The following is a 27,905-nucleotide window of genomic DNA, read 5'->3' on the forward strand; positions in this document are numbered from 1 at the left end:
GAAAGGTGTATACATTTGATGTTTATTTAATAGTTGAGCTCTTTATTGGTTTTTGTTGTCTTGAAGTTTTGGTCTAGAAATTTGATTTTGATTTTGCAGTGCTAGGGTAAAGGATGTTTGATCACAAGCCTTGGCCTTGTCTGTGCTAGGCTAGTATTTTAGCACACTGCTCCACCCTAGCTAGGTGTAAATGTATCAAAATAATGATACAGTGAAACCTTACGGTCTTGATAGTAACTGTTCTGTCCTCAAGAATTAATTCCCTCTGTCAATTTACCTTTCACCCTCACTGTTTGTAACCAGCCATCTGTTCCTTTTCAAGAGTTTTGCCTTTTTGAGAATGTCCAAAAAAAAAAAAAAAAATGAGACTGGCTTTCATAAGCATGGTGTTCTTGAGATTCATGTACACGACTCCAGGTATCAAGAGTGTGTTCCTTCTCTACTGGTTAGTAGAGTTCTCTGCTATGGAGAGACTGCACTTTGTTTTTCCAGTGATCATCTAAGAGATATTTGAGTTCTACAACCTACTTTTTAGTAATGATTATAATTGTTAAAGCATTCACACAGAGGCTTTTGTGTGGTTGTCCTAGAAGAATGGGGTTTCTGGTTCAGACGATAGGAGTACATTTACTTCTAAAAGAAACTACCTATTTACTGGCCTAGCAAGATATGTTTGTCAGTGCAATAGTGACATGAATATTATAGGGATAAATAATCACTTCTGATTGGATTTAAGGCCTGCTCCACAAGTGGAACAGGTCTGGGAATCTCATATACTCTAGGAGTTAAACTACTACTATTATTTTGCTAAGTAGACATAATACCAAATTGTATTCTAAATAGATACACCCGCAGACAGTGTAACTCTTGGGCCTCAACAGAGAGAAGTCCTTGTGTAGTGCATGGTTGATAACAGAGATTCCCCACTGGTCAAAGTGTGAAGACAAGTATGTGTGGAGCTCTCAGCCATACATGGGATGTCTATATTACATCTCCCTGCCAAGGTTCAGGGAACATAAAGAAAGAGGGAACGAAAATAATCAACAAGCCAGAGATAGGAAAGGGTCAGAGTGAAACTGCCTTTTGGACACAAGCATTGGACCTCTGAGTTTGTGGCAGTTGTGGTGGTTTGCACAATATTAAGCACCATGGATGGGGGAGGAGCACGTAAGCTCTCACCCTATCTTAAGAGTTCTCACACAGTCATGGACTACCAGAGGAGGGTGTCTAGATTTATTCAGGAGTGTAGTCTCTGGTGGGATACCCATGTTCCAGTAGGAATGGCAAATGAGCAGCACAAATGAGACGCTGGGTTATAAAACAAGCAAACAAAAGGTCAAGCTGGGAATGCCATGTAGAATATCCACATGGAGCTGAAGGTACGTATGGGAGTCAAATTCGATCAAGTACACTCTATGCATTTATGCAATCCTGAAAAAATTAATACATTTTTAATTTTGATTATCCATCTGGTTGAATTAAGAAATGTCTATGGCATCGGATGTGTCTGAGGGTATTTACAGTAGATCCCGTGACAGAGGGAACCCTACCCTGAATATGGACAATACCATAAACCTGAGTTCAGGACAGAACAAATGGGAAAAGGAGAAAGATAAATACCTGAGCACCAGCATTTTACTTCCTCCTTTCCAGCCCGCCTCATGCTGCCAAGGATGAGCTAGTTCTGCCACAGCGCCACCACACCAAGATGGACTGTATACCCTGAACTGTAAGCCAAATAGAGCCACCTCCCTCCATTACACTGCCTACTCTACTCCAGCAATGATGAGAGTGACTTCACCCTGCCAAAATGGCTTCCAAACTGGCATTTTCTTTCTGCATTTTCACAGTATCACATGTGAGTTCTTATTGCTTATCTCTTGCAAGACAGCTCTGTCCCCCTTTCCCAAACACTGCTAGCTGAAGACTAGATGTAAGGTTGTTTATAAAGGATCACAGACTGTAGTAAAATGCAACGTAAACTTAGTTCCTGTGTCCCTATTCACTTTTGGAGACAGGCCGCACAGTGCCCCACCCTCTTGACATTTTTTAGTTTTGGGTCAAATATTAAAAAGAGGCAGTGAGCTTCCCATCCCTTCTTTTTGAAGCTATTTGTTTGCTAGTGCCTTTGCTGTCCCACACATGACAGCATGACCTTACTGGTACCTGCGGTGATGGCCGTGAGATTTTGACTGCAGGTCTTTCATATGGTGTGGATATTTTGGAATTTATCCCATGTGCGAAGTATACAGCCATTCTTTACATTTTTCTTGCACTGAACACCTTATCCTCTTTTGATCTCTGATGAGTCTGATAACAGGAATGACAGACATTGCTTGTCCCACAGTCACTGAGCTCTGTTCTGTTTCTCTTGTTTTATTCTTAAAATGGCTTCTGTTCTGAATGGGTAAGTTTTCCTGATCTGTCTTCAAGGTTATTGACTCTTGCTTCTTCTATACTGTTATTGGGTTCATTTTATGTGTTTTTAAATTTTGCTTATTGTCCTAATTTTTCATTTTTAAAGGTTTTTTAATGTGCATATGTGTACAAGTGTGTGAGTTATCTGTAGGAGACCACAGAGACAAAAGAGGATGTTAGATCCCCTGGAACTGGAGTTATAGACCATTCTGAAGCCATCATATAGGAGCCAGTCCTGGGTCCTCTTGAAGGAAGAACAGTAGCTGTTAGCCACTGAGCAAATTCCTCAGCCCTAATCCCCAACTTCTTACATTAGTTTTTGTTGCAGGATTATTTGTTACTGTGTAATTGTACATTTTCATGGTGGCTACATCAAGATCTTTAGTAGGTTACTCCATTGTTCATGTTGTTACAGCATGTGGGATGATTGAAATTGGACATTCTGAATATCATATATTAAATTCCAAGTCTTCTAAAACTCTACGGTGAAGGCAGCCTTTCTGTTCTCATAAGAAGCAGTAGTGAAGGGCAGGATGTGTGTGAATGCTAGTATTGAATGTATACTGGTCAAAGACTGCAGGTCTGGCCCTGTGTAACTTACTTTACTCAGTCTGGAACTTGGGGAGTTGGACAGGGCTTTTTTTATTTTGCTAAGTAGGATCCACATCAAAGCATTGATGATTTGAAGGTGATCCTTGGGGTTCATAAATTATTTACATGGTTCTCCGGGGCTACTGTGCCCCTCAGTCTTCCTTCACCCCACAGTTCCTTGGGCTCCCTCTCCCCATCCTCAGCCAGGAGCCTGGCAGTTTCACTACTCTTCAATTCATAATGGCCTGAGTGAGACTGCACCCTCACCCATGTATGTAGAAGAGAGAGAGATTGGTTTTTTTTGAAGCCATAGCTTTTCCAACTCCCCCTGCCCCCCCCCCCCCCCCAAAAAAAATCTGCCCTTTTTAGGAGTTGAGGCTTCTGTTGGTTTCCGTAGCCGCTGGCTATCAATCACACGGCGCTGCCTCTGAGAAGTCTCAAGCTGGCGGACTGCAGATGTGTTAACCTTGCCTTTTGGGATCTTCCTAAGCCAATGTGACCTTTATACTAATTGCTCATCAAGGGGAAGTAGCATGACGTAGGGAATTCCTGTAAAGTTGAATGTGGTGAGCTAGCTCACTGCCTAGGGTAAGGACAACTGGAGCCTATCAGCTTGTCTGTATTTTACTTGTAAATTTAGATGATCACATTTCTAAAAGTTAAAAAAAAATTGGCATAGTTGTAATTCTAATTGCCATGAAACTGTATCTATGCTTACATGGAAATACGGTTCTGTTTATAAAATGTTATACTTTCAAAGGTAATATTCCTTGCCAAATTCAGGAAATACCATTCAGAATGCTTTTGTATTGTATCTTATTTTTAATCTTTTAGGTTTAGCAATAGCTGGCTTACAAACAAAACAAGGTTCATCTTAGTGATTCATTCAATACTACTTCCAAAGATTTAAATTTCCCATTAAAACATGTGTGTGTGTGTGTGTGTGTACATTCACATGTGGAAGCCAGAGGACATTGGGTGTCTGTGGCTTATTCCTTTGAGACAGTCTCCCACTGAACTTGAAGTTAGGTTGGCGGCTAATGAACCCCAGCGATCCTCATCTGTGGTGGCGTTATAGCCACCAGTGTGGCTGTGCTGGCTGGCTTTGTTGTGTCAACTTGACACAAGCTGGAGTTATCACAGAGAAAGGAGCCTCAGTTGTGGAAATGCCTTGCTGAGACCCAGCTGTAAAGCATTTTCTCAATTAGTGATCAAGGGGACACAGCCCATTGTGGGCAGTGCCATCCCTGGGCTGGTAGTCTTGGGCTCTATAAAAAAGCAAGCCAAGCAAGCCAGTAAAAGCAAGTCAGTAAGTAACATCCCTCCATGGCCTCTACATCAGCTCCTGCTTCCTGACCTGCTTGATTTCCAGTCCTGACTCCCTTTGGTGATGAACAGCAAAGTGGATGTGTAAGCTGAATAAACCCTTTCCTCCCCAACTTGCTTGTTGGTCCTGATGTTTGTGCAGGAATAGAAAACCTGACTAAGACAGTGGTCATGCCTAAGTTTGAACTCATGACAGAATGTTGGTCCAGCAAACAAACTTCTTACCCACCAAGCTATCTCTCCTGCTTGCTTTTTCTTTTTTTATCAATAAATGTTGACCTCCTACTGTATGCATGCATCAGGCTCTTAGATATAGTTGTCTATTTAAATGTTGGTGACACAAACAAGCATGAGTTTCATGGTAGACTTTAAAATATTACGTTTTTCTTTTACTGAATATTTTATTTACATTTCAAATGTTATATACCCTTTCCCAGTCCTCTCCAGAAACCTGCTATCCCACTCCCCTCCCCCTTGTTTCTATGCGGGTGCTCTCCAACTCACCCACCCTGTCCCTCCCTCCCTGCCCTGGCATTCCTCTACACTGGGGCATCGAACCTTCACAGGACCAAGAGCCTCTCCTCCCATTGATGCCCAACTAGGCCATCCTCTGCTACATATGTGGATGGAGCCATAGGTCACTCCATGTGTACTCTTTGGTTGGTGGTTTAGTCCTTGGGGGGTCTGGGGGGGTCTGGTTGGTTGATATTGTTCTTCCTCTGGGGTTGCAAACCCCCTCAGCCACTTCAGTCCTTTCTCTAACTCCTCCACTGGGGACCCTGTTCTCAGTTCAATGGATCTATGTGAGCATTTGCCTCTGTATTTGTCAGACTTGAGCAGACCCTCTCAGAGACAGCTGTATCAGGTTCCTGTCAGCATGCACTTCTTGGCATCAGCAATAGTGACTGGGTTTGGTGGCTTTATATGGGATGGATCCCCAGGTGGGGCAGTCTCTGGATGGCCTTCCCTTCAGTCTCTGTTCCACACTCTGTCTCCATATTCCCTCCTTTATTTTGTTCCCCTTCTAAGAAGGACCGAAGCATCCACATTTTGGTCTTCCTTCTTCTTGAGTTTCAAAAAGGTCTGTAAATTATATCTTGGGTATTCCAAGCTTTTGGGCTAATGTTTTGGGCTTATCAGTGAGTGCATACCATGTTTTTTTGTTTGTTTTGTTTTGCTTTTCTGTGATTGGGCTACCTCACTCAGGATTTTTTCTAGTTCCATCCATTTGCCTATGAATTTCATGAAGTCATTGTTTTTAATAGCTGAGTAATACTCCATTGTGTAAGTGTACATTTTCTATGTGTGTGGTTTTTCTTGCATGTATGTGTACTACATGCATGCAATTTCTATGGTGACCAGAAGAGGTCACCAGATCCCCCGGGACTGAAGTTACAGGTGGTTGTGAACTGCATGTGGGGAATTGAGCATTGAACCTTTGAAAGGTCAGCCACTCTTAGCCACTGAACCATCTCTCCAGCCTCCACTGGTAGATTTTCTTTTTAAGCTTGGAGATAGGGCTAGTCGAACTGACAATGTTCAAAAGAACCATCAAAGTGTTAATTTTCTATTTTCCCTTGAATAGAATGCAAAATAGTAAATTGTGGTATCGGCTATATCTGTTGTATATCTGCTTCTCCATTTTCGTTGTCTCCATGAAAAGCTTGTTTATTGCTACACTATAAGAAATGTGACAAAATTAGAAAACAGACATTTAAATTTCCATAGGGGACGAAGAAGTAGCTCAGTGGTATAGAACACTGGCTGTTCTTCTCTTCTAAAGGTCCTGAGTTGAAATCCCAGGGACTACTTGTGGCTTGCAACTATGTATAAAGGGGTTCAGTGCCCCTCCTGGTGTGTAGGCAAAGCACTTGTATATATGAAGAAACCCTTAGCTGGACCTGGTACACTCAGGAGGCAAAGACAGGTGGATCCATCCGAATGAGGCCAGCCTGGTCTACCTAGTGAATTCCAGGACAGCCACCTGCTAAGAAAAAAAAAAAATCTAGAGTTCATAGGAATCTGTGTTATGGCAGCATTCTATACCAGGGATTTTACCTCTTCCCCACAAGTCAAACCACGAATGTAGAGTCAGTTTTTAAAACAAGAAAGTAGTAATGATTATTTCCAGGGAAGAACCAAAACAAGTCGAAGGGGAGCATCAAGAAAAAGAACCAGCATTCTGAGCTAGAGACTGCAAGTATACCGGGGGGGCTCGCCTTGACAGCCAAAGTAACACGGGCAGGCTTCTGAGGAATGAAGCAGACTCCTTTAAAAGCAAGATGGCCACAGCACTGAACTGTATGTAGTAAACGGCTTGTCTCAACCCGTGTGAGAGATTGAGGCGAAAGATTAACAGGCGACTGTGGACTTTGACTCAGAGACTAATTCTAGGAAACAGAGTGAAGGCAGACATTCCCTGATCCAGCCAGTCCCATGGAAGGCCAGCCCAGCAGATGCCTTATCATCCTGGCCCCTGGCCCAGGTCTTTCTCAGTTGGTGGGAGGGGCTGAAGCAGACACGGACCGGATGGAAGGATGAGCATTTCTCATCCTGTTTTCAGTCAAGTCTGGGATCCCAGTAGTATTCCTGGAAAGGGAAGGAAGGACTCTGTGATGCAGGCCAAGGCAGTAGAGGTGGCGATGTTTCAATCTCAAGGATTCTCTAAGGAATTCTGAAGAGAACAGTCACTCCAGAGCAATGTGGACGGGAGGATTTCATTTCTGTTCAGATTTTGTATGTTGGCAAAACATATATGTACAAAACTCTGACCAAGCAGAAGTGAAACCAGAGTACTGGGAGTTGCCGACTCAGAACAAGCGCATATCCACTCTGGAACTGCAGGGTGCAGCCGAGGCTGTAGCCCCAGGACAGGCAGGACTGACAACTGAGGTCTGGGTAGGAGTCCCTTTGACAGGGTGGCATGAGATTTTTCTGGAAGAGAATTGTTTTCATCTTAAAAATTACTTATTTTCGACTGGCCTCAAACTCACAGAAATCCACCTGCCTGTACCTCCTTGGTGTTGAGATTAAAGATGTATACATACCCTGGGAGGGTCATGTAGACTGGTGTCATACAGGGGTCAGCTTTATGTCAGATGAGGTCATGAACAAGTCAATGCTAGTGGGATCTCAGAAAAGGAACACACCCTAAATGGACTTGAACTGAAGGAAGAGGATGTAGGAAGAGGCTCTGGACAAAGAAAGACAGCTTAGCATCTCTCTCCTGAACATTCTGCAAGTGTTCTTTCTGGTCCATTTCACTCAGAGACATGACTCAGGAAGGCTTTTACACAGAAATTTAATTGAAAACAAAATTTCAATACAGCTGTTTATGATCATTTAAAAATACACCGCAGTTAAACAAAACACGTATGTCAATGTGTACAAGTAGAAAAGGCAAAAGATACATAGTAGGTCTATTGTAGTGCACGTGGGCAAGTCATAATTATTCACAGCAGCATTTTCAAACCATCCAAGTCTTACGTGTGACATCCCCACCTAGCCTTGTATGTAAACACTTAGAAATGTTCTGATGCCTCATCTTCACCAAGGCGCCAACCCCAAGTCCAAAACTAGCCGTATGTCTTCCACCATTACAGACAAGCAAGTGCAGTGCTGAGTGGTGTCCGGCATACAGGAAGAAGGGGAGAATTTCAGTCACACCATTTCCAAATTAGGGGAGAAAATATAGAAAACATATTTGAAGGGAAACGACAAAAAAGGTTAAGTGTATTTGAGCGACATTTAAAATCATGTAATACCCATGGTGTTTTTATTAGACGCACCTTCAAGAAATACCTCCGAAAGAGTTTTGAATGACAAAATATCCAGAGAGAGTGACCGTTCTTAAATCTTTTTTTTTGGTTCTTTTTTTCGGAGCTGGGGACCGAACCCAGGGCCTTGCGCTTCCTAGGTAAGCGCTCTACCACTGAGCTAAATCCCCAGCCCCGAGAGTGACTGTTCTTAATGGAACACAATAGGGCAACTCTCCACCCAAACAATCCCCAGCATGGCGGCCGCAGTCCCGGTCACGGCATTCGGGTTTGCTTCTGCCAAATCCCACCAACGTGGGAGTGAGTAACTCACACCTGGGGGGAGAGGACAGGGTGAACAGAAACCCCGTCTCTACAGAAACACCAGAACTGCCGAGATGGTTCTTGCAGTGAGTTCCAGCTTCAGTCTGTGTGGGCTACTCTCTACCAAGGGTTCCTGGTAACTATTTCAAGACCATGTTACTTACTACAGCCCAATGAGTTGGGGTATAGAAGCATATGCAATCATTGTTTTTGTTTTTGTTTTTCAGGCTTTCTAATATCATAATCAAAATTACAAACTCATGTTTAAAGCTGTGTGAAGGCACAGGCTTCTATCTAGGACATAGATGTCTTTCATTGGCAGGGTCTGAGTAAAATGCAGTTGTAAACCAGACACTACTTAAACCTTCTGAACATGGATCTGTGCTGCTTGGCAGACGATTCCCCAGCGAAGGTGTTGAGGGCAGCCACTCTGTTCTTCGTGCTGGCCCAGAGGATGCTATCTTTAGTGTCAGTCAGTGAACAGCTCCACCGTGACTTCCAACGAAACTTTCTCCTCATTGCCTTTTAGGTGGAATGTAAGGAGTTCTAGTACCATTTCCCCAGCGTGGGTTTGGATCCGTGACCACGTTAACAGCAAACATCTTAGAGCGCAGGAGGACACAGGCGGGAGGCAGTTTGTAATATCCCCAGAGCAATGGCATCACTAGTGTCCGCTGACTTTCCGGAAGTCTACCCAGACCAGTTACAGCTTCTTGGATCTTCAAAGTGTTGCCGACAGTCTTTTAAGAACACAGTCATCAGAGAAGACTGGATTGCTACTGTACCACAGACTTTCCCCAGATAAAGATTCCTTCCTCGTGCTATGAGGATCATAAACTAGATTCTAAGATGCTGTCAATCATAAAATCATGCAAAATTCTTTTTATAGAAATGTAGGAGAAAATGAGCAAAGCCCCTAAATACCCGGATACATAAATACTTAGCACAGGAGCCCTGCCTTGTTTTCTGCAGTTAGGAAATGGCTAAATAAAAACCAATGAGCTCACTGATAAAGCCCCACCTATTTGACCTTTAAACGGAGCTGCTATACCTGTTACATTTCTGCAAACACTGTGATACACAATCCTTCAGTCTTTGTCTGTCTTGATTCTAAGCAGATCTGAGTCATTTATGGTGGCCTCTGGGAATCACATCTTGAGAATGCTTCACAGAACTTTGAATGAACGTTCTTCAGAGAATAAAAGGATGCCCCCCGCCCAACTAAGATTCTTATGAATTAGAAAATAATGTATCTCGACAATGGTGACTTTTTGTAGAAAGAGGAAAAAAAGCTTAGCATAGTCAAGGTGATGCATTTACAAGGAGCTGAAAGCAGTGGCTGAGTATTTGCAGTTCTGATTACGATTTCAAAATTTTACCCAACTGAAGTAAAAGACACCCCCCCACCCCATCCAATCACTGCCCCACTTGGCACAGCTCTGAAAACCCTTAAAGTAAAAACACTGTCCAGCGACTGGACAGTAATGTGTCGGGCAGGGCTGACATGGCATGACCTGTGAACCAGCCTGGTGTCGGGGAGGATACCAGCTCACAGCACTAAACATTAGGGAAGGAAGCCAGTATGAAACTGGTCTGAGCGTGGGCAAGTAATAAAAATTTACTCTCAAATTCAAAGTATCTAGAGAACATTTCTTTCCTTTTTTTCAAGTCAAGAACTGGTTTTGGAAGAATAAAAATTAATTACTATAATCTATTCCACAACAAATACTAATAATCTAAACGTAATTATACACGAGAAATGAGACAACATTGCATGTATAAAGTGCCTTAAAGAACCAAAACTAGAGGTCAGAGTTCCATATTTCATCACATTTACAGAACGGCAATGTCACAAGGGAGCAACACAGAGCAGTGTAAAGAACTCTCGACTGGATGATCACCTTTGGGTGGCTTTGCCACCACTGACCCTGTAATCTTACCAAAATGACAGTTTTCTGGACTTCAGGTCTCTCATCTGAAAATGAGAGGTAGGGGCAGCCCGCTCCCAGCAGTCTTTGCTTAGGTGTGAAATTCTATCTTAGGCAATGCACTCCTCTTAAATCCCAGCATTGTACCTAGGTTGGTTCCCATGTTCTATCTGTAAAATCCTGAGTTCTGATCAGTTACACTGTGGGGAGCAGCTGCTCTACAGAGGCTACTGACGTTACAGTATTCTGGTTCCTGGTACATATGTGTAGGCTTTGAAGTACTAGATAAAGAGAAATCAAAATGACATCTGTTGCCATGTTCTCATGCTGCAACCTAAGAAGAGGGTGGTGAGAGACAGGGAAAACTAACCTACACACGCTACATACTGTCCTTCAGAAAGACAGACAGGGAGACCGCAAAAGGAGGAAGCTGGACTTAGGTCAAGTTCTTCATCACGAAGTACAATGGATTTTTTAAAATATACCCAGTTGGGGATGTTTATCTGGTAAGGTAAAGTTTCCCTGAACAATGTAGGTTTGTTATTCCAAGAAAAAAAAAAAACTTTGGTTATTCATAGACTGGTAAACTGTACACCCAGAGCGGCTTTTTGTTTGGTAATATTAGCCTAACGTTAGGAGTATTTGAAACTTATTTTATTACCATAACCAGACAGTTTTTCTTAGTAAATCCACCTGCTAGTAATACACCTATTTGTTTAGAATACTAAAAGGCAAGCTTTTTATCTATGAAGTGTTTCTGTTCACATTTTTTAAAAAATACACACAGGTGTGCTAACATTTAATTAAGCGAAAACTGTCAAAGCCAACCTGGTGAGTGTCATGAACTGGCAAGCCCTTGGAACAAAATGAGTTCACACCAAACAGCTCTATGCCTCCTCAAAGGACCAGCAACATTCACGGATTTGTGCACTGAGGGCCTCATTAAACACAATGACACATTTTGACAAAAACTTCACTTAAGTAAGGGCCCAGAAGAAAGCAGATTTGGTAAATTTCATAGACAGCATTGCTAATTCTACACACACAGCGTCGACAGTTGCCAGGATTAGCTTGTAAAGGCTCACTCACATCTAGGGACTCTGCCTTCCTTCATCTAGACCTCCATTCAGCAGTATGCCCCAAGCAGCAGAATATTCTGGGGTATATCAGAACGGAAATGAGAAGGCGTACAGCATCAGGACGTTCCCATGTATACCTGCCCTCCTCAAAGACCACAGCACTTGTTTCAATCAAACACAATCTACTGCAGGGATTCTTAGCGTTAGAACTGCCTGACAGAAAGCGAACAGGCTCTGAAATTACCACCTGATTTACAAAAGGGCGCCACGAACATGGTGTGGCATTCTACTGCTGCTGAGCGCGATATAGCTCTAATGGATAAACTGTAGGTCAGAACTAGGAGGAAGGTACTTGAAAAGTCAGGCAGACATCAACAATAAACTATGCCACCTTAGTGATAAAGTGCCTGTCACTGATCTGCACTCTTAATATATTTGCATGTCAAGGTTTTTAAATTTTGCTATCAATTTACTTAAAACTACAGCGAACATTTATTGGAATATGTGAAGTACAATGTGAAAATGTTCATCCAAATTGCTTACCAGGAAACACCAAGAACACTTGAGTGTTAAACACCAGCCATCTCAAACGGCAATTTACTCATAATTTACGACAGGGTCTGTCTCTGTAATCCTGGCTGTCCTGGAACTCATTAAGTAGATAGGGTGGCTTTGAACTCACCGATTCCTTGACTCTGCCTCCTGAGTGCTGGAGTTAAAAGTGTGGACCGCCATGCCCCTCACAACTATACTTTTCATATACTCAGGACCCTGGAAGGTCAACCACTGTAAGTCAGCCATGTGAGGAAGGATTCTTTGTCAACAAACTTGCTCTGTCGTGATGATAGGTCCTAAGCAATCAAAGGCTGTCCTAGAATTCCTGGAAGTAATTTGTATTTGTGAAAAAAAGAAAACAGAGAGCAAAACTGTCCTAGGTGGTACCTAGAGAATACGAAGTCATGAGATGGCACTGGTACCCCGAGGTGGTTTTTCTTGTCATTAACAGAATCTAAAAGTGGCAAGGAGAGCCACTGGGAAATTTACCATGGACAGGTGAAGGTTTTTATAGACATCTGTGATGGAGCAGATGTTTTAGGTCTAAATACATTTTTCTAATGGATTTGCATTTTTGAAAATAGGCTACAAAGTAACTTAATGTAATAACTGGATTTTTTTATAAAGCAAAATAATGTCATTTTTCACAAGACAAAAATTTAATATATTTAAGTCTATATTGGAAATACACAAAGACAATTATGTATGTTATTAGCAAGTCTTATTTTGTACAAATTACAGAATATCCTTTTTAAAAAAAACATACATATGACCTTTGTTGGTACATTTCTATGCTGGCAAATATATTTCTGATACAAAGGCACTTTGAAAACCCAATATGGTTTGGTTTGTAAGTTTGCAAGGTACAAACAATTTTTACAAACGTATGATTACACTGAAGAACGTCAGCAACTGTGACATCACATAGAAAACACTTCTTTTTGTAAAAACAACACTGGTTTTATGGGGATAAAAGCAGTGGTTTCCAGCAGCTGTAGTGAAGACATTCAGAAGGGTGAAGGCCTCCGGTCTGAATTTCTCACTGGCTGGGTGGGGAGATAAGGATGGGGTGAAGTGATCAGCGAGAACCCCCAGGGGGAGAGATAACCCAGTACCCTAGAACGAACCCAGAAACCTCAGCAGTCAGAATGGCTTGAAGGGAAAAGCACACAGGCAGGTCTGGGCGGATTGGCTGTGACCCCCGAGCTCACACTGGCTCTACCTGCGTGCTTGGTGCTTCCGGGCTGCAGTGGTCACGTCTGCCGCAGAGCACTGGGTAGTACAATGCCTTGGATTGTACAGTACTGGAAAGTTTGGTCCTCCATCAATTTCCTTTCTTTGACTACATTGCCGCAAAGTCAATCTGTACATAAAGCTGTCTCACTCCAGCCTGGAAAGTTAGAAAGAAAAATTAGAACATCAAACCTGAAAACCTGAAACAGATGAACATTTTAGAAAAGCGGTAGGAAAGCAAACAACTTTAAAAATGGAATTACTTTTGTCTTCTGCTTCTGGGAAACTATCTATTTTCATTGTGAGTTGTCAAACCACTACAGGAAAAAAAGATCCATGCCGTTAGCCACATGCCCTGGGCATGTGCTGCTGGATGGGGTTATCTATGCGCCAAGGCTTTTAGAGGACACCACAGTGCTGGATCCATGAGCCACCCAGCTCACCACGGGCCAAATCTTCCCATGGCAGCATATGTGTTTATTTAAACACCACAACTGACAACTGCTTACTGATTTTACACTGCAACTCCTTCAGTCTGGGATATGAGTTTGCTACTCAAGGGCACTGCTGTCTAAATTGCACCCCATTTCTTCTGTATTATCAAGTTTATCCTCTCAACTGTGTCACTTCTATTACAAACACTCTATAACTTCTACTGTAAAAAACAAAATAACAACAAGAAAAAAAAAACAAACAGCTTTTATTTAAGTCACCATCCCTGCCTGCCTGGTGTATTCAATCTGCTGTTGTGGGCAGCAAACCTCCCCAAACATGCTCATGTTTACTGTCTCTAGTCCCTTTGCTCTTACAGTCAGTCAGCGAGCCCTCAACACTCTCACCGCCTTCTACAACCACCTGCCAAGCAACTTCCAACTTGCCCCTCGTGCTCCACAGCCAGCTCTCAGCCCTCAGTAGCAGAAATGATACCCAGTACAGTCTCCCAGTGCCAAACACTTCCCTGTGATGCTTCCACACAACGTTCACTGGCCAGTCACACGCCAAACTGTCAGTCTCCTTCCCGGTTTCGTCTATCATTAAATAAACAGTGCCACATCAAAGGCTTAGTCTTCCTTGTTCTACAGTCTGCACTTGTTCTCTACTGATCTCTACAGCCAGACTGTAAGTCAGCCTTGCATGCATTCCCACCTCCATGTCTGCATGTCCAGACTGTAAGTCAGCCTTGCATGCATTCCCACCTCCATGTCTGCATGTCCAGACGGAAACTTGCACCTACACGACAGAGACAGTTCTATTGCAGGAGTCTAAGAAGCAGCACAGGATCATCAAACCTGCCGACTACCTACCGTCAGTAGTGCTCTTTTGAAAGATTTTTCTGTTTCTTATACCCAGTACCCAACCTACTTACAAAACTTGGTGGCTTTCCCTCCAAGCCCAGAACTTGACCACTTTACGCCATCTCCACCATGTTGAAACTACCCTAGCCACAAGCAACTCTTGTCTAGATTTGGTCAATGTCCTCGCCAGGCTTTCACATCTCTGGTTATTCTCAGTATAACCAGAGTGACAAGTATCCCTGTGTGCCCCTTACTGTTCACCATTGATGTCCCTTAGTGCTTCCCATGTCACCATGATGCCCTGGAATGTAGCTCCTGACCTCCTGTGCCCTCCTGTGAGCTATGCTCCTTATAACCACCACATTCCTGTTACACCCTAACCAGACAGTGAGGGCTGAGGAAGCCACTATACAATTCATTCACTTTTTAATCCAACAATATTTTTTGCATTTATTGTTTTCCAAGCAATAAGTCTCTCACCTAAGAATACAAAAGACAGAGAAGAAAATATTTTAGAAATCTGCCTGTTTCCACAGAGTTCATATTCTATCAGAGGCCTGGAGAAGAAGAGGTAATGAAAAAGGGAAGAAAATACCTCTCGTTGACTGCTAATGCGGTAGAGGAAACACAGACGTACTATTTAAGAGGAGGCGGAGTTTTCAGACATCCCTGCCTTCTCCCCTTTCACTCTTACCCAAATTCCCACACTGTCACACACTGTAGTGCGTATAGCCACTACACCCTGAAAGCACCTACACTGTCCCTTAAAATCGTAAAGATTCAGTGTGTTTATTAGTTCTGTTCTCCTACTATAATGTAATCTCTCCAAGAGAAACATATTTGTCCTCTTACATTCCAGACACCCAGAACCTTCGGTAATATCTGACACACCAGCAAGTAGTCAGTAAGCATTACTGAATGAACTAAAATCCTATTAATTTCTTTCTTCCAACCAAAACGTACATTTAAGTAGCAGTGGGGGAGGGGAGAGAAAAAAGGAACAAGACTGTTCTTGCCAAGGCTTTAGAGGAGAGATGCTAAGCAGCGGACAGACAGAGGTTCTGGTGTGACCTATGGCAGCAGTGGATGGCTCATCACAACGCCCTTCTTTTACGGATTGTTTTTTCTGGAACTCAGGCGGGAGGGCTCTGTGCAATACTGATGACTGCATGAGACAGCTTCAGGATTCCGCTAGCTTTAGAGTAGTAGACAGATCCTAGGTTGTCAGGACAAAAAACAGCCTTTTGCCTCCCCACCAAAAGCCTTCCTACAGCAAGCTACAACGTTTGTTCCTCAACTTACAGAAAAATGAACATGTTCCTACTTTAGCTAACAGACCAGTGGAGAAGAACGTAACATTTATATGATCTTTACTTATACATTAAAACCAAAGTCCAGTTTTCCTCACTGTAAAAGAGTGTTGATTAAATCAGCACTACCAATCTGTGGAGTTTTCTATGTACTATCTAATACTTAACAAGCAGTTAGTAAATCCGCTACTCTAGACTAGGCACTGCTGCCATGATCCTGTGTATATGAGAAAAAATTCCACACTGCAAAGGCTGTTACTATAAATTATTCTGATTTATTGTAAGTATATGATTTGATTAACTCAGTCCAGATGGCCCTGAAATGACTAAGGAATATACTATTCTGAAAAATTCTTATATGTGTAATCTTAATAGAAAATAAAAAAATTATTGCACAAACATATTATATAATATCTTTTCTTTTTAAACAAAATTGCTAATGCAAGTTAAATGGGCTAACAGTTGGACTCCTTTTATTGCCTGCCATTTTCATTACCCCAGTCTTCCTGGGGAAGAGTCATAAGAAATGAGTAGCCCAAGGCGATGAATAGGGAAGAGAGAAACAAAGGGGCTAGATAAATTATCTTTGCATAATCATGAGTTAATTACTCAAACTGGTATCAGCCGCTCCAGGGGATAGCAGCTTTCCACCAAAGCCCCATCCCACAGCAAAGATAAAGAAGCCATTTGCTGCATCCACCTGTCCCAGTAGGGACAGCAGCTTGGCTCTCCAGGTCCTGGTGTTCACTTCAACTTCCTTCAAAGGAAAGAGAAATTTCCAAGAAATCTTCTGGCAAGAGACCTCCTCCCTGACACAAAGAATGTAGAGTTTAATCCCAGGAAAGCATGACAGCTACCCCAGAAGTCTACAGCATCAGTGGTCTGCAGCTTCTTGAGCGGGAAAGGTAACTAGTTATTCTAAGCCTTCCAAGTTCACTGCCCCTGCCTCTGCCCCCAAAGTCAGCCTGGTACTGCAGGCTCGGGCTATCTCCAAGCAATGTTCATTGTTGTGTAAAAAGTTACAGTCGGGAGAGCAGTCAGGCATGTGACGATAGAGATTGTTGGTTTACTTGTATTCTCTATGGGCCAATGCCAGGAACATGTTTTTGAGCTTTTAATTGACACGTTAAACTTTATCTCTTTAAAATGCAAAGGAGGGTTAGAGAGATAACGCAGAGATTAGGGCACTGCCTGCCTTTCCAAAGAATCCAAGGTCACTCAGCATCCGCACGGCAGCTCTGAACTGTATGTAACTGCAGTTCCAGAGGCCTCTGCTCACTAGGCACACATATGATGGACAGACAAACATGCAGGCAAACACCCCCACACACACAAACATTTTTTTAAAATGTAAAATGAAGTCATATAAAACTATTTACTTTTCTATGAAAGATACTACAGAATTAATGAAATGTAACTAAACGTGACTAAATTGTAAGTCAAGAATAGCAATTATAACAGGTTATCATGACACACCTGTTATCCCAGTGCTCCAGAAGCAAAAGCAGGGGCAGGAGGATTACAACTTTGAAGCTGTCCTAGCTACAAAGCAACTTCAAGGCCAGCCTGGGCTACTTAGTGAGACAGGGAGAAAAACCAAGAACTGAGGACCTAGTTCATTGTTTACTTAGCGTCCCCAAACCAACAACAACAGCAGCAGCAACAACAAAAGAATAATAATGATAATAAAAGGAAAGAAAACAGATCTAGTTTTGTTTTCTGTAGCCCACCCTGTGGTAACTGATCATTAATTTCTGTCCCAGTACCTGTCCCTAGTGGGTTGTTGGAGGTGCCAGCATTGCTGTTGCTGCTGGTACAAGCCCTGCGTTCCCTGCCACCGAGCAGTCCATGAGCACTTGCATTCTACGCTTTAATGCACAGCAGCAAACCTAGGGACAGAGAAGACCCATGGCTGTCTACTCGGCTTCCTGAATTTTAGGTCCATATGATGAAGAAAGGCAAGAGAAAGAGGGCGGAAAAAAAAGTTTGCAGAGCAGGCAAGCAAAATCAATACTCATTAAACACTAGAGCCTATTACAAAGGGTTAAAAGACAAAGTGGAAGGGGTAGAGACCAGAAAGCAAGCTAGAGAAGGGGAGACGACCCTTTCTTCTGTGCGCATCACTCAAGCAGACAGCACAGGCCTGAATGAGCGTGGTCAGTGAAAGGGAGGCTCATGAACACAGGAGACTGGCGGAGGCTTGGCTTCTGTGATTTAGGGACCCTGACTTGTGTCTGTGGGGGAGGTTTTTTAATCCCTTCCTGGATATAACTGCTCACTTCTATTTTGAGGTCAGAGAACAGAGCACAAAAGGCAGAAGCAGGAAGCCGGGGGCTCAGGATGCTGGGGGCTTTGGACTTAAACAGGCACAGCAGGGAGAGAGAGCTGGGAAATGAAGTAGGGTTCTGCCAGGGGAAAATGTGGAGGAGGTCTGGCTGTCTCTTGTGCTCTGAGAGGTCAAGGATCCTGATGAACCTCAGGCATACTCTAGCTCTTTGAATATATTTAAGAATTTTCTCTTCAAACATCATTTCTAAGGAAACAGCGTATTTAAAAATTCAAGGTTGCAACTATAATTGTGAAGTATACCATGAAAAGATTAAAAAGTGATCTTGGCCAGTTTAAAACAAAAACCTTAGATCATTGAACTTCTTTCTAATCCTGGGCCTCACTTCTGTTCTGTTTCTCCAGCTATCAACTGATAATCAATTTCGAAAACTAGATGGATAATGAGGAAGACTGACTCACAAGAAAACCTAGGGCTTAAGCTCTGGACTACACCTTACTGGTGTTCCCCAGGAGTCTGAGCACCAAAGTGACTCGCAGCAGCTCCCTTCCCTCCACCATACATCTATACATAAGCCCATTTCTCTACCTCCTTAGGAGAAATCGGTGACCCTGGAAAACCGTATTAAATAGGACAGTGCCCTAGGGTTCTAAAAATCACTAAAGACTTAGCATCCAGTAACTAAATAATAGAACTTACAATTCTCTGATTTCTCTTTCTTTTAATTTAAAGCTTTCAAACAATTTCTTTAACCAAAGCCCATTTCTTTCATTCTTAGGGTCAGTTGTAAGGAAGACAAAGTTCAACAGCCACAGGGGAGACCCAGCAGGAAGTTCTCCTTCCTCAGAATCAATTCTAGAAACTCTCTGTAAGCAAAAGCATCGTGAGTTTAAAAATTTGACCCAGTTACTTTTATATGTGTTAATTTTGTGTGTCAGTGTTTGGTGGGTCAGGAGTCAATTCTCTCTTCTTATCTCTGAGGTCGGTCCCCAGGCAGCAAGGTCTTTTACCCGCTGAGACATTTCACTTACCTGAGGGTCAAGATTTTTTTTCCCCTCAAAAAAGCAGCAAGTGGGGGTTTAATTTTGATAAGTGAGAGTTATGAGTAAGATGTAACTTAAATACAAAGTAATTTAACAATTTACATTTCATGAAATGAAATGTTACAGCAAGCCCTGACATTTACTCATGCTACAAGGACATTGCAGAAAAGAAATAAATTATTTAAATATTCTATTCTGTTATGTGAGAACTAAAAAATATTAAAATCACTGAGTGTAGTAATAAAAGTTGTTTTAGAGATGTGACCATGCCCTTCCCCCATTTCCTCTCCCATGTAAGGTGGGGAATGGGTTGGATATTCTCTCAGCTAACTTCGAAGGGAATCTCTGGTAGCTACAAGGAATGAAATCAACTATCAGGGCCTTAGCTGATTAAAAAGGCTGAGAGAAAGCCCAAATGTAGTGTCTGAAACAGAAGAGGCAGCTGTTTCCAAAAGCCAGGTCTGTGCCTCGGGAGGCCTCCCTTGGCTCTGCTCCGAGGTTACAGTCCTAGCAGCCCCAACAGACAGCGGCTGCTAGCCCAGGTCTCAGAGTAGGAAGTACATTCTTTCTCACAGGGAAAACTGAGTGAGTGGCAAAGCAGTGAAGCCCCGCTGTGAGCAGCACTAGAAGTCACAGGACAAGGGAAGACCGTGGTCTGCAGAGAGCAGCCTGCTGCTTACTGCACATTGTTCTCCTTTGCCCCTGACTCATGGAGTCAGTATGAGAAGTAGTCAGATATCCTGCCTGGGCATCCAAGGCTTCATTATGAAAGTCACAAGGATACATATTTATATACAATGTCTTCTCAGAAAGCTGTTAAAATTCTGAACAAGTAAAGCTAGTGCGCAGTATAGCAGTCTTAACTGCATCTAAGATAAGGATTATGTAACTTCTAATTAACATCATATCTGTCAGTAATTCATTCATAAGGAACCTAAGCATGTGTGTCTCTCATCAGGAGGCAATCTCTAATTTATGTAATGCCTTGAATTCAACTAGACTGCATATCATATTCATGTCTGAAGATGTGAACACAGAGAAAGAGAATATGTGCACAGTGACATATGTCACAGAAAATAATTCTGCTTATTGGAATGTTTCCACTCCAGCCAACAATACTAACTAAAATTGAAAAGCACTAAAAAGAGAAAGACAGAGAGAGAAGGGGGGTGGGGTGGATTTCGTTGAGGAAAATAGACTTTCTAAGTTTGACTCTGATTGAGAATGTTTCCTCCTCTTTTACTTTAGTAGTTTCTGTATTTGATACGTTAAATATAGGATTTTTAAAGCTAGCAAGGTACAGAGAAATATAAGTTTCTTAAAAGAGATTTATAACAAGTCATACCTGAGTAAAAATATTATGTGTTTGGCTCAAGATCCACCTGGCGTCTGCATCAGGGGCTACTACAAGCTTCAAGGTTCCAACGTAAACATCAGAACAGAGTGTCCAGAAGTGCTGTTCTTGCAAGTTGTAAACTCCTTGTAACTGTTGCACCTGAAACACCAGGCAGATGTCAGCATCGAGAACAAGCTGGCCCCCACCCAAATATGATCGTGAAGAGAGTCAGAAAGTTGGACTCAACCCCCTACTTGTAAAGACATGTTCAGTCAAATGCCTATGGAGGACTCAGTATGTTGCAGGTCACCCTGAGACAGGTTAGGGACAGAATGAATGAACACTTGTCAGAAGTTCTAACTTCAACACATTAATCAGAGTACAGGCAAACTATGGAGCTAGAAAAAGAATGAAAAAGTAGGCCACAGAAATGAAGGGGAGGGAAAAGGACAGAAATCAACACGTATAGAAATGAGAGAATTCATTACACAGAAAAGGCTCCTGGAGAAAAGGTTAACAGGATAGAGGGACTTTTGATCTGTTTGTCTATCTGTCTGTCTGTCTGTCTGTCTGTCTGTGTCTATTCAGGACACAATCCTGAATAGAGACGTCAATGGACATACTTTTGTAAGCAGAAGGAATGCAGTTACTTTTCAGCTCTGCTAACTCCTTTTCTGGCTCGTCCCCCTGTGCTGGATCTGGAGGTGAACTCAGAGCTGAGAACAGAACCATGTCCTCTGCATGGTCCTCACCACACACTGTGTCAGTGCTTCAGACGCTGTGCCATCCTCAGGCCCCTGCCCTGAGAACCCAACCTGGGGCCTGCACATGCTGGATCGCTCTCTACCCGTGAGCTACTTCCCTGGTCTCACTTGAAATCTTTTCAGTGCTAATCAGTGCCCACCATTCCAAATGTGCTACTTAGCTGGCATTCTCCCTAAATGCCTGTTTGGTATTTCGTTTTTAATACATTATAAACAGAATAACATTATAGACTTTGGAATAACTTCCTACTCGCAAACATTTCCCACTCTAGTCTCAGCCCCAACAGCTGAGCAAACTTCGATAGCATTCTAGATACCAAGCTGTGAGACAACACCCCTTTCCCTTCACTAATGCAAGCCCCCTCCAGAGCTACACCCAAATGTCTATTTGCCTCTATCTTGCTGCCAATGACAGTCGTCTCAGCCAGCTTTTCCCAAAACGTGCTCTCCACGTGGGACAATCATGTTAAAGCACAAGACTCAGTGCGTTCCGGATGCTTCCACTGAGAGGCAGTAATGAAGTCTGACTCGGAGGATGACCAGGTCCTCCTAACATCTGGGCCTCGCCTTCTTTCCAGCCTTTCAATCACTTTCCCTTTATTTATCATGCTGCAGCCACAAAACCTGTTATGCTGTTCTCCAAATACACTAAATTAGTTCCAGCCATAGCTGCCTCACATTAGCGGTTTTCTTTTTCCCTGGGACATTCTTCTCGCAGACTTGAAGATTTGTACATGGCTGGATACTTCTGGTCACCAGGGTTTCAGTTTCCTTGGCTATGGCTTCCTTACTGAGCCGTCCGACAGCCATCCATATCTACCTCACTCTCATTTCCTCTCTTAGCACATCCCTGGCATTTGCTCACCATCAGCAGAACCTAACATTTACTTCTCCCAGCTAGGCTGCCAGTGTCTTTGTTCACCATGGCCTCCAGTATTGTAGAAGAGAATCTGATACACAGTGGATGCCAGAAAGACAAATACAATGTAACAAACAAGCAAAAAGCATCCAGAAGGCTGAAGGGATGGTTCTGCAGGGAAGAACACTTGTAGCTCCTCAGAGATCTGGAGCTTAGTTCTCAGCATCCACGTCAGGCTGCTCACAACTTCCTGTTAACTCTAGCTCCAGGGGCTCTGATCCCCCTCCGCCCTCAACGGTACCCACACACATGTGACATACATACATGGAAACACACATACACATAAGGAAAAATGCGTATTTTCAATTACATTCATATAGCGGTTTGAATGAGAATGGACCCATAGGCTCATATATAGGTGAATATAGGCCCATATAGGTGAATGCTTCTTACTAGGGTGTATGGGCGATCAGGAAGTGTGGCCTTGTTACAGGACGTATGGCATTATTGGAGGAAGTATGTCACTGGGAGTTGGCTTTGAGGTTTCAAAGGACCACATTAAACTCTGTGTGTGTGTGTGTGTGTGTGTGTGTGTGTGTGTGTGTGTGTGTGTGTGTGTGTGTGTGTCTGTGTCTATGTGTCTGTCTGTCTGTGTCTCTCTGGTCAGGATGCAGAACTCAACTACTGTTCCAGTGTCATGCCTGCCTGTATGCCACCGTGCTCCTTACTGTAAAGACAATAAACTGACCCTCAGAAACTGTAAGCCTCCAATTAAGTACACTCTTCATTTATAAGAGTTGCTTTGCTCACGGTGTCTTTACAGCAATAAAGCACTGACTAAGACAGCTGAATATACACTTATTTCCTCTGTCACCCATATGGAATGCTTTGTAATGGCTCAGTTTCTTGATGAAGACAGTGCACACATTTTCTTAGTAAAGTTCACTATTTTCTAATGAATTCACCCGGGCTTATACAAATGACACTATACTCATGGTCACCATGCTATCTTGAAAGATCAAATTATATTCATACACTACCCATATTTATGAAAGATGAAACCCTAAAAGTTTGGAAACAACATACAATCCAATGCTTTGCAAAACTTACCCTCTGATAGCACTGGGGAAGCACATTTTCCAACGAGGGAGGAGTTCTTTGCATTAATATTCCAATAGACTCTCTTAAAAGTGGAATAACACTAAGGGGGAAACACAACTTTATTAATTCACATTTTAACAATCTCTGTTTGCAAGATGATAATATACTTCTTCAAAGAACAGAACATAAGTATTTAGAATTTCTGGAAAAAACCAATCTACTAGTCTTTGTTCCACATTTCTCATAGAATCAGTAAGCTATTAGAGTAAAGGAGCTGGAGAGACTACATCCACGAATGGAGCCATTGATCCATCTACTGTTTCTCTATCTGGTTATTTACCAGTCATAGTTTTAAAAAGTGTGTGTGTGTGTGATGTGTGTGTGTGTGTGTGTGTGTGTGTGTGTGTGTGTGGTGTGTGTGAGTGGTGTGTGTGTGTGTGGTGTGTGTGTGTATATGTGTGTGGTGTGTGTGTGTGTATGGTGTGTGTGTGTGGTGTGTGTGGTGTGTGTGTGTGTGTGGTGTGTGTGGTATGTGTGTATGGTGTGTGTGTGTATGGTGTGTGTGTGTGAGATGTGTGGTGTGTGTGTGTGTGTGTGTGTGTGGTGTGTGTGTGTGTGTTTGTGTGTGGTGTGTGTGTGTGTGTATGTATGGTGTGTGTGTGTGGTGTGTGTGGTGTGTGTGTGTGTGTGTGGTGTGTGTGTGTTTGTGTGTGTGGTGTGTGTGTGTTTGTGTGTGGTGTGTGTGGTGTGTGTGTGTGTGTGTGGTGTGTGTGGTATGTGTGTGTGGTGTGTGTGTGTGTTTGTGTGTGGTGTGTGTGTGTGTGTGTGTGGTGTGTGTGGTGTGTGTGTGTGTGTGTGTGTGTGGTGTGTGTGGTATGTGTGTGTGGTGTGTGTGTGTATGGTGTGTGTGTGTGTGTGTGTGGTGTGTGTGTGTGTGTGTGTGTGGTGTGTGTGTGTGTGTGTGTGGTGTACTCATGCACCTGTGCCTCTGGGTACCTAGGAAGTATGAAGAGGCTTTCAGACCAGACCCCCTAGGGAGTCAGTTTTGAGTCATCCAATGTAGGAGCTGGGAACTAAATTCTTGCTCTGCAAGAGCAGCAGGTGCTCATAAGCACTGAGCTCATCCCCCTAGCCCTGACAGCATAGTTTCATTATTTAAAATTTAGAGTAGGCAGTTTACTTCCACAGAGGAATGAGGGCACCTCTAGGAATGGAGCAGAAAGGCTGGCACAGGCGATCACCACCTAATAATGTCGGATCACAACTTTAGACCATTTGGATGACTCTGTACACAAAGAGCAAACGGCACAGGGCTAAGGGTGGTGCCAGTGCAGTGGCCCCAGCGTCCAGCTAGATACAGGTTTACCTTGAAGCTAATTTCCTTTCAACTTTAACAGACTGACTTCAGAATAGCTAAGGAAGGCCCAGATGTCTACAGGTCTGCAAAGCTCTGCAGGTGATCCCAGCAAGCCAGAGAAGGGCTCTTGGCTCAACTGTTGGTTATAGACCGAGGGGAGAGGTCAGAAACAGCTTCACTGCCTTTAACAACTGAAGCCACTGCTTACTTTTAACCTTATGCAATCTCTAAGCGTCAAATAGAGAAATCTCTTGGGAACAGCTACAGGAGGAGACTTAGGGAATTTGTGCCTGGGAGTCCTCAGCACCTCCCAGAAGAGTCAAAGTGTAACTGTGCCTTAAGGATTCATGCTATCTCTGAGAGATGAGAAAAAGAAACACTAATGCAGACCAAAAGGAGCAGGGGCTCGCATTCACAACTGTGCCTAAAGGACTCATGGTATCTGCCAGGTGAGAAGGAAGAGGAAATACTAATGCGGACCAAAGGGACAGGGCATGGTCTTGCTCACCATCATATTCCCAAGGAGGCCTAGTAAGTGCTGGTCACCCAGTGTGCCCATGAAAAGTGTTGGCTGAATGACTGAAAGATTCAGATACCAGGCATTTTAGAATCTAGATTAAAGAAAAGGACACAGAAAAAGAATTAGAAGTCTATTTCCAACGTTTACGTACAGACTGGTTCTTGACTGAAGAATAGCAACGGGGACAAAGACAGGAGAGTTAAACACCTGGTATCTTACAATAGAGTGAGACACAATGACAGCCAGGCTGAGGACAAGGCTAGATGACGGACGAAAGGCTGGAAGCAAGGTAGAACAAGGACAAGACAATTTCAACATGGACAGGAATCGAAAACATTTGTTTAGTAAGACAGCAATAAGAACCAAGAATTAAACGTCACCTGTGACTCCTTAACCTGCATAGCCTTTGTGCTCTACGAACTAAAACACTGTCCTGACAGTTGTTAGCCAGTTCATCCCTCTCCACAGACACAGTGGTTTCCAGACCTTTCACCTGGATTACTACATTAGCCTCCAAAGTGTTCCTTGCTATCTAATCTTACATCCTTTAAGTCCACTGGGTAGGTAGCTTCAAAGATGGCACTCAAGACCCTTTGGACTCATGTGCCCATGTGGTCTTCACTCCAAGCTGTGTTTAGGTTGGACGGAGACCTAACAACTTAGTACTGACAGGCACTGAGTAGGCCGAGTGGTGAAGGGCTGCCCTGGTCAGCTTCTACACTCTGGCCTCCGACCCAGCTTCCACCTCCACTCTCACTTGCTCCCTCACAGCTGCCATACTGTGAGCTCCTTTAAAAGAGGCCCATGGGGCAAGAGAAGAAGGCGCACCTGCAGAGAGACTAGGATCCAGCCCCCTAGACCCAAAGAACAGAAGCCTGTCAGCCCCCGCTCCAGGGAATCTAGAATGTCTTCCTCAGCTTGAGCCCGCAGTGACAGCCTGGACTGACAACTTGATTGCCGCCTTGTGAGAACTCTCATGGCCGTGCCCAGAGACTAGATGATAATAATATATACTCACGGCCAGGCTTCTGTGGGATTGTGTATGAATCTACACATAACTGCTTTCTACAGAGCTATGAGGCTGACCGTCATAAGACAAGCACTTGATCCTATCTGTTCCCTACTAAGGCTGGGTCAAGAGCTCTCCGCTTCCTCAGGGATGAAATGTAAGCTCCATAATGGGGTACTATTTTGGGGGAGAGGATGGAGGCCTCTAATCCCCTCTACCTTTCCCTCCTCCCCATCCCTGCTTGTTTTTTAAGTTCTTCAAAAACGCTGTACTTGACCCTGTGCTGTTTTTTCTTTCAAGCTTTGGCTAATACGATAATCCTTGCCTAGAACATTATTAAGTGGCCTTTTGTTCGACTTCTAGTATGTCTTAAAACCTCACGTCTGACTTCCTTTGGGGTATATTTCCTGATTACTACCTGACCTCCGGATGATGAGATGTCCATTCTGTGCTCCTGTAAGAGCGTGAAGGATGCGGGGCATACGGGCACGTGCGGGCACATGCGGCGGGCACATGCCTGCAATCCCCGCCCTCTAAGGCTCAGGCCAACCTGGGATGCACAGAAGACTGTCCCGAAAAAGAGGAAACGATTAGGGCTATCTATGGAATTATACTGCAAAATCACCAAGTTGTTTTTCTATACATACACACTGAGAAGTACTTTATGGACTATGACTTACGTTTGTGTCCCCCGCATTTCAGTGTTTGATATATAAATGTTTACAGAACATACATTACAGCTAATTCCACTAAACATAATTCAAAGAGTACATTTTAAGGTCAAGAAAAATTACTAACCCCTTTAGAAGAGATGAAATTATTAACAGAGAAAAAGCACTCATGCAGACAGTAAAGGCTCAGTCAGTGAAACCCATGGGGATGGGAAAGACATCTCTGTCAGAACACAAGTCACAGAAGGAAGGAAATACAAGCAGAAGGCCATCCTACAAAACAACGCAGTGCTGCTCCAGGCCTTCCACGGGTCAGAGAAGGCTGGGAAGGAAAACCAACTGGAGAGGGAATTACTAAGTCTGACAGTTAAGAAGACTGGCACCTCAGCTGAAAAGCAACACTTGATTCTATCTACTGCACACCACTGAGAAGCAGATGAAGACGCCTCGGGTACAGTAAAGGAGCGGGGCAAAGAGATGAAGTGACTATGGTACAATTAATCCATACTTTTTGTTTTCTTCTGTAGGTCTTCATTTCTCATGAAAAGAAAAGGGTGAGTCAGAAAAGGCTTTACCTACTTACAGGGCTATCCATCACCTTCCCTGTTTGGCTCTTCTAGGAATACTGGAATGGCTAGTATATCATAGTAAAAACCTCACCGCAGCACATGAAAATGCCGCACAGTTTTCCTAATGACGGCTGAAATGGTGTCAGAATGTCAGCTGCAGGAGCTGCGGTTGGACACCCAGCTGCTGGGGTGGGGGTGGGGGGGACGGCCTCCTCACTCACAGAGGGAGATACGATCCAGAACCAGGTCATTTTCAAAGTCCATAAGATGTCAAAAAATAGTCTGTAGCAATGCCAGCTTTTGCCTTTTAAAATTGTGTTTAGCTCAGGAGTTTCTGCCCATATTTTTCTGATTAACTATCATAACGGGGAATCATAAAACAGATTTTAGCATGGATCTATCTAGCCATAATGAAAGGATATGGAGGAAAAGACAAGCTTAGCAAATTCCTGACTGAGCTAAGGTTAGAGCTGCATCCAAACCCTACAGGAAAAGGAAAAGTAAGCATTTGGAAACAATTAGAGGCTCGCTTCTGGTTGACTAACTCAATTGTAGCTTTCACAATGGAACTCTAT

The 27,905-nt window shown here is 43.2% G+C and overlaps 2 protein-coding genes across 3 annotated transcripts in view; one reads left to right on the plus strand and one right to left on the minus strand.

The window, feature by feature from the left end:
- Positions 1-8,364, plus strand: part of Dph5 (diphthamide biosynthesis 5) — a 51,035-nt gene extending 42,671 nt beyond the window's left edge. The window contains exon 7 of the mRNA XM_039102083.2: positions 1,654-8,364. Coding sequence (XP_038958011.1) covers positions 1,654-1,726 — 73 coding nt within the window. The 3' untranslated portion in view covers positions 1,727-8,364. The remainder of the gene's footprint in view (positions 1-1,653) is intronic.
- A 4,209-nt stretch (positions 8,365-12,573) lies between these two features.
- Slc30a7 (solute carrier family 30 member 7) overlaps positions 12,574-27,905 on the minus strand; it is a 62,288-nt gene continuing 46,956 nt past the window's right edge. Inside the window, exons 9-12 of one of the 2 annotated variants that reach the window (XR_005500303.2) lie at positions 23,214-23,304; positions 20,490-20,639; positions 13,199-13,366; positions 12,617-13,022 (exon numbers count right to left, since the gene is read on the minus strand). Coding sequence is in view for 1 of the 2 variants with exons in the window: in NM_001191715.1 (NP_001178644.1) it covers positions 13,319-13,366; positions 20,490-20,639; positions 23,214-23,304 (289 nt within the window). In the remaining variant the exon portion in view is untranslated. Of the gene's footprint in view, positions 13,367-20,489; positions 20,640-23,213; positions 23,305-27,905 lie in introns of both variants that reach the window. The other variant, NM_001191715.1, reaches the window with a different exon arrangement.

The sequence above is a fragment of the Rattus norvegicus genome, chromosome 2 (genome assembly GCF_036323735.1).
Source record: "Rattus norvegicus strain BN/NHsdMcwi chromosome 2, GRCr8, whole genome shotgun sequence".
Lineage (NCBI taxonomy): Eukaryota > Metazoa > Chordata > Mammalia > Rodentia > Muridae > Rattus > Rattus norvegicus.